The sequence below is a fragment of the Leopardus geoffroyi genome, chromosome D1 (assembly GCF_018350155.1).
Source record: "Leopardus geoffroyi isolate Oge1 chromosome D1, O.geoffroyi_Oge1_pat1.0, whole genome shotgun sequence".
Classification (NCBI taxonomy): Eukaryota; Metazoa; Chordata; class Mammalia; order Carnivora; family Felidae; genus Leopardus; species Leopardus geoffroyi.
The window spans coordinates 39,950,962-39,963,842 of NC_059329.1; the positions used below are offsets into that span (position 1 = coordinate 39,950,962).

A 12,881-nucleotide genomic window follows, 5' to 3' on the forward strand; every position below is an offset into this window, starting at 1 on the left:
AAGTGATCTAAAATTGCAGTGTACGTGAGCAACTGGGGGGGAGGCAAGGGTGAGGGGGAGAGAGGGAAACAAAATATCATAAAACTCAGGATCTATTTTCTTTATTCCCCTAAGTAGGGCCTTGAATTCCCAGGTGAATTTATAATGGGGTTTCCTCCAACTTATTTATGATTTTATGTTATGTTTCATTGAGATGGAATTCACATAACATAAAATTAACCCTTTTGCAGAGTAAAATTCAATGGCATTTAGCACACTCATGGCGCTGCACTGGGCCACATCACCTCTCTCTGCTTCCATAACAGCCCTATCACCCCCAAAGGAAACCCTGCATCCATTAAGCAGTTACTCCTTATTTCTTCTGGCCGTGACTAATCAGCTTTCTGTCTCTATGGATTTACCTATTCAGGAGCTCTCTCTGTCTGTCTGTCTCTCTTCACTTAAAAAATTTGTTTATTATTTTGCTTTTGTTTCTTTCCCATGATGCACAGGAACTTGTGTGTTTCTCTGGACCACCAGCAATGCCTGCTGCTTTGGAAGAATTCAGCGGTTGCAATGCTGGGAGCCAATATGTCAAGTGGCAGAAAGGAGGGGGACCACAGGATAGAAACTAGCTTTCTAAAACCAGTATAGGTTAGGCTAGGAGACCTACCATCCTACTAAGTTTTTCCTAAAGAGGCTATTAAACATTTTGTATTATTGACCCCTTTGCAGTCTGATGAAGCTCTTGGACCTCTTTCTAGAATAATAATCTGAATAAAATAAAGCATACAGGATTATAAAGGAAACCAATTATTTCGAGATGCAGTTCTAAAATACTGAAGTATTCGGTGGTCAACTGATAGATATACTTCTTTATTAACACATTCAATAACAAGATCTAGCTGTGGGTCTAATACCAGTGTAATTTTAAAGTAGCGAGAGGTGTAAATTATACTTTGAGATATCTGCAACACCATAATGTGATATAAAATATGTGATTTCTACTGATGGCAAAGTCCTAGGTATTGCTAATAATCCGGTAGCTTGTTGCTTATGTTCAAAATTAAAAAGAACATGAATGTCAGTTTGTGAAAACAAAGATATAATCCCCCCGCCCCCAAGTTCACCCATAGACCTTAGTTAAAAACCCTTGCTCTGGGATCGATGGTATCTAATCTATTTTTAACCAAGAATTCTTCTGAGAATCTAGTAACAGCTGTCTGTAGACCATCTACACAAAAAACCAACAAACAAAAAACCCAAAAAAACAAGAAAACAAAAACAAAACAAAACAAAACACCACTTATCTACAGATACAAAAATTATATCATGTTTGTGGACCCCCTAGGGCCCATCCATACACCATTTCCAAGCAATGGACCTCAGGTCAAAAACTGCAGTTCTAGATATACCAATGGTCAAGGACAATTCAGCATTCTTTGTCTGTAAAGAACAGAAACTAGCTCTGGAACCAGGCAGTTGTAGACGGTCTTTGTAGTAGAAGCTTCTGGACAGTCTTATCTGCATCCCACATCTGGGATAAGTAACCTCCATCCATGGCCAGGCTTTTGACTCTCTGATCATCATTCCATGTTCTGTTCATGTCTCCGTTGCCTTGCTTGGGTCAGTGCCCTTTCCTTCACTAGCAGAAAGCTAGGCAGCTTGGTGAAATGGCAGACTATATCTAATGAGGAAGAATAATTTGTCAGAAGGAATTTGAGGTGCTATTACCAAAAAATATATATTAAAAAATTTTTAAGGTTTATTTATTTTGAGAGAAAGAGAGAACACAAGTTGCGTAGGGGCAAAGAGAGAAGGGAGAGAGAATCCCAAGCAGGCTCCACACTGTCAGCACAGAACCCGATGCAGGGCTCAAACCCACAAACTGTGAGATCATGACCTGAGCCGAAACCAAGAGTCGGATGCTTAACTGACAGAGCCACCCAGATGCCACCAATATATATATATATATATATATATATATATATATATATATATATTTTTTTTTTTTTTTTAAAGAAAAATGAAAAGAAAAAATAATGGTGTGGACATGAGGTAGGCAAAAGAGAAAATAAAGTTTACTTTACATCCCAAGAAAAGAGGGATTTTTTAAATTGTAAGACATTTCCTGGGAACATTTTGATGCTTCTGAAATCATAATATGGCTTTCAATGTATGTATACATTGAAAGCAGCCCTCCCTTCCTTCCCACTCTCAGAAAAGTAAACTTGTGAAGTCAGGGTTGCATCCTATCGTTGACGAGTCTTGGAACTGAGAAAGTGTGGCCTTACAGAGTCAAAGCCATTCAAGGTGATTCCTTGAAGCTTCAGGAATGGCACTTCATGCCAGCTTCTTTTAATCTTTTCTAATGCATACTTTACCTGATTCGGCTGTCATTTTACATCAGATGTTTGCTGCACTCCTGAATGCTGAGATAAAATTCAATTCTATCAAATGGGTATTCACTGAACAGTAGCTATGGGTATTCACTGAACAGTAGCTACTAGTCAAGCTCTCATCCAGGCACTGTGAGCGTCACAAAAGGAGAAAAACACAGAGCCGTCTGCTCTCCAGGAGCTTAGAGCTTGGATGGAGAGACTGCACACACATAGGACCCAGATAAAATACCCATCTGCACTGCTAACCTAAGTGATACTCATTTGGAATGCTAACTTAGTACTTCAACAGGGGGTCAGGAGTTCAGAGAGCAGAGTGTGGGTTGAGTGGAGAAGGAAGAACCTGGGATGTCCCCGTCCTATGCCTGTGCCTATATGGAGACAAGGCTCCCAGGACCCGCTCTGAAAGGAATGAGACACTGAGCAGTTGCGCACCTCGTCTTGGTCATTATCCGAGAGAGAGAGAAGCCATGGGTGAGGAGGGCTGTGTGCCCAGTGGGCTTCTCACTGGGTCAATACCCATTCATCTCTCAGGTGTCTGTAACTTTACGGTCACTTCCAGAAAGATCTTCCCAGACCTCTCAATTTAAAATGAGTTCTATTAAACTTTCTAACAGTACCTTGTTCTTTTCCTTTAGAACGCTTAGTGTGATTTGTAATTATATGTTTATTTTTCTCTCCACTGGTCTGTGAGCTTCTCTAGGGAGGGAAGGACTGTGTCTTTTTGCTTGCCTCTGTATCCACAAAATTCAGTATATTGCCTGCCCGTATGAGGTACTCAGTAAATACGTGTGGAGTGATTGAAAAGTTAAGTACAGGCTAGAAACCATCTTTTTTCTGACAATGATGAGGCTCAATGGGGGACAAGGACGTCATTTTTAAGAAACACCTTTGGATGTTAGAAACGTGCCAGACCAAAAGGGACAGCTGGTATGTGAGTCACTGATGAAGACCCGAAAGTTACAATAATTATGAAGGGTTGCTTCCTGGTTTGGAATGTAAAACCTGAGGTGGACTATTCACAACCTACGGAATGAGGGCGGAGCTCCCCTGTCCCGTTCTACCATGTGGACCGTCCGGCCTTTAATAGAACTCTAAGGAGCTATGTTGTTCATGTGGTCTCATTCCCCCAAGCAGATACCAAAACAAAACAAAAGTCAAAAAACGAAACCCTGACTGGGGCGTCTGGGTGGCTCAGTCGGTAAGCATCCGACTTCAGCTCAGGTCACGATCTCATGGTTCGTGAGTTCGAGGTCCGTGAGTTTGAGCCCCGCATCAGGCTCTGTGCTGACAGCTCAGAGCCTGGAGGCTGCTTCAGATTCTGTGTCTCCCTCTCTCTCTACTCCTCCCCCACTCACACTCTCTCTCTCTCTCAAAAATAAATAAACATTTAAAAAAAAAAGAAAGAAAGACACCCAAGCTCTTATTTCTCCTGAAATAGAAACCTAACATTTGCCAGCAGGGAGAAAGTGGTGAAAAAAAGGAGTTGAAAGAATTCACTGGCATTCTTGGCTTGAGAGTTTGCTTTGGTTGCTGGCAGTGGGGAGGGAGTAGGGATTCCTTCCCATGCTTTAGCTGAAGACTTAAATTTCACAAACCCAGAAGCAGCGAGCGTGAAGATCTTGCTTGAACTTTTCACTAGTGCTCCGGTGCCTCTGTACAAATGAAAGCAGAGATCTTTAAACTTTCCCTCATATGGGATTTTACAGCTTTACGGAAACGAGCAAGGCTACCTTTTACTGTAGAAGTAGGTATGATTTTGTCCAAAGCCTTCTTTTAAATAAATTTATTCGATATTCCTACCAGTAAGAAAAAGACATTTTTATTATAATACTTGATACTTATGCCGTAGTTCTCTCTGAGGAATTCAAAGTCCAGCGAAGTGTATGAAATGGATACCTTTCATAGCTCCTGGTGGAAACGCAAATGTCTGGGACTTCATGCTATACTACTTCTCAAATATACGAAGTTGGATATTTTCCCCTTTCGGATTAGGCATCTGGATGTCTTCTCTGGAAAAACATCTGTTCATGTCCTCTTCTCGTTTCTTCACTGGATTATTCATTTTTTGGGGTGTGGGGTTTCATAAGTTCTTTATAGATTTTGGATACGAACCCTTTATCCGATATGTCATTTGTAAATATCTTCTCCTATTCCACAGGCTGCCTTTTAGTTTTGTTGATTCTTTCCGTTGCTGTGCAGAAGGTTTTGATTTGGATGAAGTCCCAATAGTTCATTTTTGCTTTCGTTTCCCTTGTCTCCAGCGATGTGTCCAGCAAGAAGTTGCTACGGCCTTGGTCAAAGAGGTTGCTGCCTGTGTTCTCCTCTAGGATTTTGATTGTTTCCTGTCTCACATTTGGGTCTTTTATCCATCTTGAATTTGTTTTCGTGTATGGTGCAAGAAAGTGGTCCAGTTTCCTTATTCTGCATGTTGCTGTCCAGTTTTCCCAACACCATTTGTTAAAGAGACTTTTTTTTTTTTTTAACGTTTATTTATTTTTGAGACAGAGAGAGACAAAGCATGAACGGGGGAGGGTCAGAGAGAGGGAGACACAGAATCTGAAACAGGCTCCAGGCTCTGAGCTGTCAGCACAGAGCCCGATGCGGGGCTCGAACTCATGGACCGCGAGATCATGACCTGGGCCGAAGTCGGCTGATTAACTGACTGAGCCACCCAGGCGCCCCATAAAGAGCCTGTCTTTTTTACTTTGGATAGTCTTTCTTGCTTTGTTGAAGATTAGTGGACCATGTTTCCTCTTTTGGATTAGGGAAGTTAAATTTCACCCCTCCCTAGTTCTAAAAAAGTCTTTCTATAATGTTAGGCTTCTGGAAATTCATATCAGATTTAAGTTCAACTCGTAGCTAAAGGGGTTAATTGTTTGACCTCTGTATTCATCTAGGCCTTGGTGACTTACTTACATGATCTAGGTCTGTTTTCCCCTTTATAAATAGTATCTCTCCTCAGGGTTAGGTTAAGTAGCTTTCCTCTGGGGGAACAGTGTGGATGACCTGAAACAGACTCACCCTGCCACAAGCACATACACACGTGCGTGTGAGTGTAAGGACACACACAAACACACACATACTTGGTCACTGACCAGACCTCAAACCCAGGGCTTTCTTCCCAGCCGGACACCTCCAGAACCCTGGTCACAGATGCAGTCCTGGGAGCGAGGCCTCGTCCCACATTCTGACCTGTGAAGCTATATGACTGCCAAGTAGACGTGAGGCAGAAAGGGAAACAGAGGCTGGGTGCACGTGACTAGAACAATAGCAACAACTGTGGTAGATGAAGCGACAGTCTACTGAGTCTGCTGAGACCTTAGGGATTGCCCGGGTGTCTGAGATGATAAAGTGATCATCTCTGGGGTTTTCAGGTTGCACGGACCGGCACCGTTACCGAAACGGCTGGGGGGAGACGGAGGTTGCCAGCTTTTTATTTTGCCAAAAAATGACCCCAAATCAACACCCCCAAACTATCACAAATCTAATATTCACTGATAGGGGCAAGGACAACATTTAGCTTCGCATTGCTTTCGCTACTCTCGTTTTGCCCCTGGATGGCAAAAACCTCTCCACAGGCCTGCTGCCCTCTGCAGGGGAGCCTGAGACCCCTGTGGTAGAGACTACACGGCAGCCACGGCATGGACGGGCCGAGGGGGCGGGTTCATGGACATAGGCCGCCGACCGCTGCTCCTGGCAGCTGCAGCCAGGCCATGAACCCAGCCTCGGCGTGGAGGGTCCGTACTTCTGCGATTGTCACCGTTCTCCTGCTTCACTGCTTCCAGCATTTATATCCCTGGCACAGCCCGGCACGACATGGCGCATCGCTGACGCACAAGGCAGCGTTTCCTGGTTTATCCCGAGTGTGAGTCCTTGTCCTCTTCACCGCGTCCCACGGGGACCCCAGCGGGGTGTGTCGCCCACAAACCTACCCTCACTGTATTCTCTGTCTTCACAGCATTCCGAGAGAGCGAGGAACAAGGCGTGAGTGCTCATCAATCTGCCATGCTCTTGCCACGTTCGCGTATGTCCCAGTGGCCACCGCGCGTCACATAACCTCGCCCGGGGTCTGTGTGGGAGAGGGCTGCAGCAAGGGCATAGATACCAAGGTGGCATTCCTTAGAGGTCACTAGTGCAACACGGTGTGAGCTTTTCCTTCTTCGACGTGCATTGCGAGATACGGAGCTTTGACTTCTACGTTGTGGTGCTTTCACAAAGACACAATAGAGATGTTATGACTAGTAGAAGGGAGCATTCGGAGTCACCTTATTAAGGGACCGAATCCTACATCAAATGGCTCTGCTTGCCTCATAAAATTATTCATTAATTTTTAGCAGTGGCCTTGGGAAGTTATGTACATAATATTTAGAGGAAAATGGCATTTACAATTATAATGAATTAAAGCAATCCACACGGTAATACTGTTGCCCCAGTTTGGAACTTGAGGCTTGCGGATTTCATATTTAACGGCCTACCTATCCCCACCAGACCCTCTGCCCCAGTATGTGTGGGGGTGTGTACCCACGCCTGTCTCATCGACTAGACCCCAAACGCCTCCAGAGGCAGGGATCTCACCTCACCCATGTTTATTTTCCTCGCCCTTCCAGCACCTATACCACTCAGTAGATGCTCCCTAAATGCTTGTGGAATGAATGAGTCAGTAGTTGCCATTTATTAAACACCTGTGTGTTTCAGGGACTTCACTCCCAGATTGGGTCACCAATTCTTTCTCAGTGCCACCGAGAAGTGTTACTCTCTACGGTTTTCCCCTGCGGGGGGCTGAGGTGCAGAAAGCCCAAGGTGGATGGGCCTGAGCTCCAGCCCCCCACCCCATCTGCTGCCGGAACACTTTCCTCACTGCTGCTGGGACACTTTCCTCACTGCTGCTTTATGTGCGGAGCAGGAAGCACACAGTCAGAAGCGAAAGCCTCAAGGTGTTGAGAGAGGGGCAAAAAGAAACCAGGAAGAGGTAGGAGATTGCAGCGGCCCTCAAACTGTTCTCTGCCTCTGCAATACAATAAATACTGTTCGTGAAGAGATTGGCCAGGGAAACCCTGCTTGGAAACCTTGTAGGAGAGCCAGCTCTACATCTCTTGACAAAATCGAGACCAGCTCATTCTTGCTGGTGAGGAGAGGAGGGACTGGAGAGGCCTTGCTCCTAATACCGCAGGGACACAGAACTAATGTTGAACCAAGGCTGTCCTGCGGCGAAAGGTAGCCATTTTTTTTACGTTTCGCCTATAGTCTTTACTACCTACTAGATCAGTAACAATACTAAAAATGGCTACCATTTAGATAGGACAGCATACGTGGGGCGTAGGGGGGCAGCTGTGCAAAGCCCTTTACATACAATGCATGATCTCATCTAATCTCACAACAACCCATTTGACATAGATTTTATTATTCTTAATTTATAGATGAGGTAACTGCGCCCAGGGAGACTAGCTTTCCAGAGATTTCCTAGCTTTTAAGTGGTAGATCTAAAACCTAAGTCTATCTGACTAAAAGCCCTGAATAATATTTAGCTGTGGGCTTTGCATGGCTTTGGTGCTGGTCTGAGGTGGAAATTGTGCAGCCCATTTATTCATGCAAAGCTGCGCACGTGTCTGTGTAATTTACAAAAACAAATCCAGGTCAAGATATCTGTCCGCTTCAGGTTTAAAAGCCTACTGTGGAGAGCTGCTCAAATCTCTACTCATTCACTCACTCTTTCGCTCCCTCAACAAGTATTTATTGCGCACTTCGGTATTCCAGGCAGGGCGCCCTCGGAGAGAGAACGTTGAACACCAGAGACCTGGTGTTTTGCTCCCCTGCCCTCCGCCCTTTCTTCGATTGTACGACCTCGTGGCGACGCTTTCAGAGAAGCAGGAAATGTGTCAGCCCGGGGATGACCTGTACCGGCGGTGCCCAGCGGCTGGGTGGTGAGGGCAGGCTCCCCGGAGGCGGCGGCGGCCCGGGCCCGGCACGCGGGACCGGTAAGGCGACCCTGCCTAATGGGCTCGGAAACAAGCGTTGGGGCCCGACCGGGCCGAGGGCGGGGCCCGGGGCGAAGGCGGTGGGCTGAGGCCGAGGTCCGGGCGGGGGCGGCCGGCGAGTTAGGGTTAGGGCGAGAGGATTCGGCTTCCCGGCGGCAGAGGGCGCCTGGCGCTGTGGTCCGGCGCGCCGGAGCCGCCCGCGCGGGCGCCGAGAGGAGAGGCGAGGCGAGGCGGGGAGCGCGAGCGACGGCGGCCACTGCCACGTATTCCCGGCAGTGGCGGCGGCGGCGGCGGTGGCGGCGGCACTGGAGGAGGTGAGCGGCGCCGGCGCCCGCGGGCAGGTGGGCAGGGAGAGGTGCGGCGGCGCGGCGGGCGGGCGGGCGCGGGGATCGGGCACCGGGCACCAGGAGGGGGTGCCGGCGCCGGGACAGCGCGGTTCCCGCCACGCCGGCTCCGCCTCCGCGCCGGGCTGCCGGCCGCGGCCCGGGCGCGGAGCCGGTCCCGAGCGCAACTCGTGCCGGCGGGGCGGGCGGGGGCACAGGGGACGCGAGCCCGCCCGCCAGTCGCCGCTCCGGACGGGAATCCCCGCCGCGGCGGGAACGGGGCCGGAAAAGTTGGGGCGGACCGCTTGCCCGCGTGGGCCGGGCGGGAAGTGCGGTTACGGAGCGGACCCCGGGGGGCGCAGGGACGCGGTGAGAGGGGGTCCCGGGCTGGACGCAGGGCAGCCGGGAGGGCCCCGTTTGGGAAGGCGGGAGATGCAGATCCTCGGAGGGCCGGGAGAAAGGGGGTGCGTTCTGGGTCTCCCGCTGCAGTGGGCAAGTGTCCGGCCGGGAGCCCTGCGGGTGAGGAGGGAGCGAGGGAGGCCCTACGTGGGGGGGGGGGGGGGGGGCGGCGGTGAGCACTAGGGACCGGAGGCGAGTCGGTGCGGGGTGGTCTTTGCCTACCCTCTACCTCCCTTGGGGCAGACCCTGAGAGAGGGGTCAGGCTCAGAGAGTTGGGGACATCCCCCTTGGCGTCTGAAGACCGGATGGGGGAGTTCCTGTAAGGACTGCGGGAGGGAGCTGATCGTCGCTTCCTCCACTGCGCGGGTCAGGTACCGCCCCTCCCCATTTGTCAGGTTCACCTCCCCGACTGCAATGCTTCTGTCCTGGGGAAGTTGAGGAGGGATCCCTGAGTGGATGAGGTATTTAGGGCTTCCAAGGTGAGCAGGACAGGACGGTATGAAATCCTAACTGTCGCAGAGAGCTGTCTGATCTCCTCCCACATCCACCCACCCCATTCCCTCTCTGGAGGACGCGTCAGGGCTTCCCTGGCTTGGGCTAGCAGGTCCTCAAAGCCCAGCAGCACATCTACTCAGACGGTCCTGGATATCCTGAAAGGAAATATGAAGTGTCCCTTTATTCTCTGGCTGAGGCTCGTTATTTCAGAAACAAGTGGTTCTGGAGATGTGGGATGCTTTATTAGAACAACCTGTGTGGTGCCCCTTGGCAACAGCCATGACTCATGTTGGCCTTTTTTTCTTTTTTCGAATAAACTTTGTATTCAGGACACAAGTGTGCTAGGTCATTTGCGACTGATAGAGCTGGAGACCCACACTGTGGGCCTTTTGAGCCCTAGCTCTAGTCCTAGGGTATATTAGCAAGGAGTATGATCTTTGATGAGTCCTCTCTGGGCCTCAGTTTCCTTTTCTCTGAAATGGGGTATAAAGACAGAGCTAGACGATCTGATGGAGTCAGAAGAGAGACTGAAACGTTTCTCCTTGTGAGACTAGATCAGTCACACAAAGTCAGCCTCAGCCTATTACAAAGAAATTCGGATGGACTTACGACAGATAAGATGCAAGGAAGATTGCAAAAAGCAAAAGAGAATAAAATCAAAATAATTGGTACGAGATGTCTAGTGTGAATACTGTTGTCATGCAGGCAATTCGTGTACATGGCTGGCCAGAGGTCTTTACTAGAAAGTTGCTAACTTTTCTTTAAAAAAAAAAAAAAATCATGTATATCTTACCTGCGGACCTGAATTTTTTCTTTGGTTTTAACCTCCAAGCCTGGAGTGGATGCTCGGTTTGGCTGGTTTTGCTGGAGCCTTATTCGAAGAACATCCCCAGGATGAGATCCCCAGCAACTCTTAGGGCCATAGTACTAAAGATCTCCTTCTGTCTGACACTGGGATCCATGTATCACCAGACTTCTGTCAGCTTTTTCACTGTGGCTTGAGAAGTCGTCAGCTGATGCCTGTTATGTCTGGCATTTCTGAAATTCCCAGATTTCTTTTCAAGTGAGTGTAATTCATAGGCACACGGTTCATTAGCTACAGCACATTAAAAATAACCTGAAATAATAATGTGTCCACTCCATCCTTATCCCCCAGAACCCCCTGGGCAACCTCTCACTAGAACTTCTAGGTCACCTGCTGGCTATCTTGTTTGGATGCTGGGCCAAACAGCACATTAATGATTAAGCCATGATGCTGGAAGGAGAGGAAGATTTTTTTTTTTTTTTTTTTTGGTATTTTATCATAACCGAATGCTCCTTGTCCTTCTCTTCCATTAGCTTTCAAAATCCATATCGGGTTTGACCACATCATTTTCAGTAATCCTTTTTTTGTCAGTTTCTTGGAAGCTGCAGTTAGTGGTTATCTCTGAGCTTGAAGTGGTAAAATTATATCTTCTCCAACAAGTAAAGGCTTAACTAATTAGATTGGAGTTTTAAAATATCTGTAGTGTGTATATATACGTGTGTGTGTGCCTGTCTGTGTGTATGCTATTAAATTAATGAAAATTATGATGCTAATAATAGTAACTATTTGAGTCACTACCATTTATCAGACACTGGGAGGTGAGAAACAAACCTCAGGAAGAGCATAACTCTGTAAGTGTTGTAGCCGGTTTGCACTATGATCTTTGAAACCAAATAGCCTTTTTGTAATAGTGGAGAAGGAATTCTTAGCTGTCCTACAGGGTTGTGATATTAAATGAGATAATGTATGTGAAAAGCAATGTGTGAACTGTAAAGTAGCCTCCAGCCCAGGACAGTATTTTAACATAAGCACTTGGGGACACTAGAAGCTTGAGGCCGTGAGTCTTGGTATGTATGTGGCAGGCCTGGGTGTGCCTCCTGAGCCCATCCCCTGACCCCTCTGAGCCTGGTCTCCTCATATGTAAAATCAGGATCACTGCGTTACATTAAATGAGATATATTGGGGGGGTTGCTCAGTAAAGGTTGGCATTCACCCTTTTCCCTCCCCTTGCTTACAGGCACTTGGGATAATGGGATTGATTAAATCTTCCAGTAGGAATTGTCCTCAAGGGAAAAAGGCTTTTATGGTACATTTTTGTACTTATGAATAATTCTTCCAGCTTTTGCCTTCCCACCCCAACGCCCAGTGCACACAGTGAATATTCCAGGCCCTGCCATCATCTAAAAGGGAGAACAAAACCAGAAGCCAGAGAGGACAGTCTTTGATAGAAGGTTGAAGATGGATGAGGCTAGTTTCCCTTTGCCAGTTTTGTGCCCTGTCTCCTTTTTATTCATTTTATTGGACAGGGAAATGATCCTGAGTTTGGGGAGGTTTCTAGCTGGAAGGAGGCAGTGGAAGAGGTATAGTGTAAGGTGGGGCCAGGGCGGGTAAGGGCTGGGCAGGAGACGGGAGACGCGAATCTGACCGTACAAGATGGAAAGTTGGTGTGGGGGAATCTCTGTTAGGTGTAGGATTTGGCTAAGTATGGGGCCAGTTTCCATCTCGTCCTATAAGGCTCTCTTGTGGGGCTTTGAAATTTTTGTGCTCCAGGCAGATTTTGACCGGTTGTGGTGGCATCATAAATGAGTTTCCATAGTAAGTTGTATGCTGAAAAGGAAATTAAATTCCAAGAGGGTGTTTGTTGTGACTGATGCCAGACTTTTTCTGAGAATTTTATTAAGATTCAGTCCGCCTATAAAAGCACTTTTTAGTTCTCTGAAGATATTAATTAAGAAAGAGTTTTTTTTTTTTTAAATAGAAGTGTCTCCTTTGTGAGCTTTTGAAATGTAATCTTCCTAATCTTTGAAACGGATGAAGTCCAAAAAATCATAGAGCTATATATTTTAAAAACATTTCCTCCCCAAAGTAATATTTTCCTTCTCTTCCCGTTCCTTCCCTCCTCTGGCATTATTTTGATAGTTAATTTTGATTTCTTTCACATTTGGTTGTTGATGACCATTCATTTCTAGATCTCTAATGTGCCTCCTTTGCCCCTGAGTTCGTGGGTAGTCGTTTATTATGATAGAGGTGGCGAAACACAGACTCCTGAGCTGGCTGGGAAACAGGTCGAGTCAACATCGTCATGGTTCTTGAAGAGTGAGGCTGTCTGTAACTTGGATTTAATCCTCACGGCAGCTCTGGGGGGTCGATTGTGCTGTCCTCAACGCACAGATGAGGAGATGGGCCCAGGAACACATGTGCGTCCACGTAGCCAGCCAAGGGTTAGCCCGGGTCTTCGGTGACCTGTGTGACTCCAGGACCTGTGCAGGCAGAGGCCTCGCCA

General features: G+C 47.4%; 1 protein-coding gene across 1 annotated transcript in view; it reads left to right on the forward strand.

The window, feature by feature from the left end:
* Positions 1-6,022: 6,022 nt before the first annotated feature.
* Positions 6,023-12,881, forward strand: part of SMCO4 (single-pass membrane protein with coiled-coil domains 4) — a 67,021-nt gene continuing 60,162 nt past the window's right edge. Inside the window, exons 1-3 of the mRNA XM_045482458.1 lie at positions 6,023-6,246; positions 8,293-8,356; positions 8,487-8,697. Coding sequence (XP_045338414.1) covers positions 6,023-6,246; positions 8,293-8,356; positions 8,487-8,697 — 499 coding nt within the window. The remainder of the gene's footprint in view (positions 6,247-8,292; positions 8,357-8,486; positions 8,698-12,881) is intronic.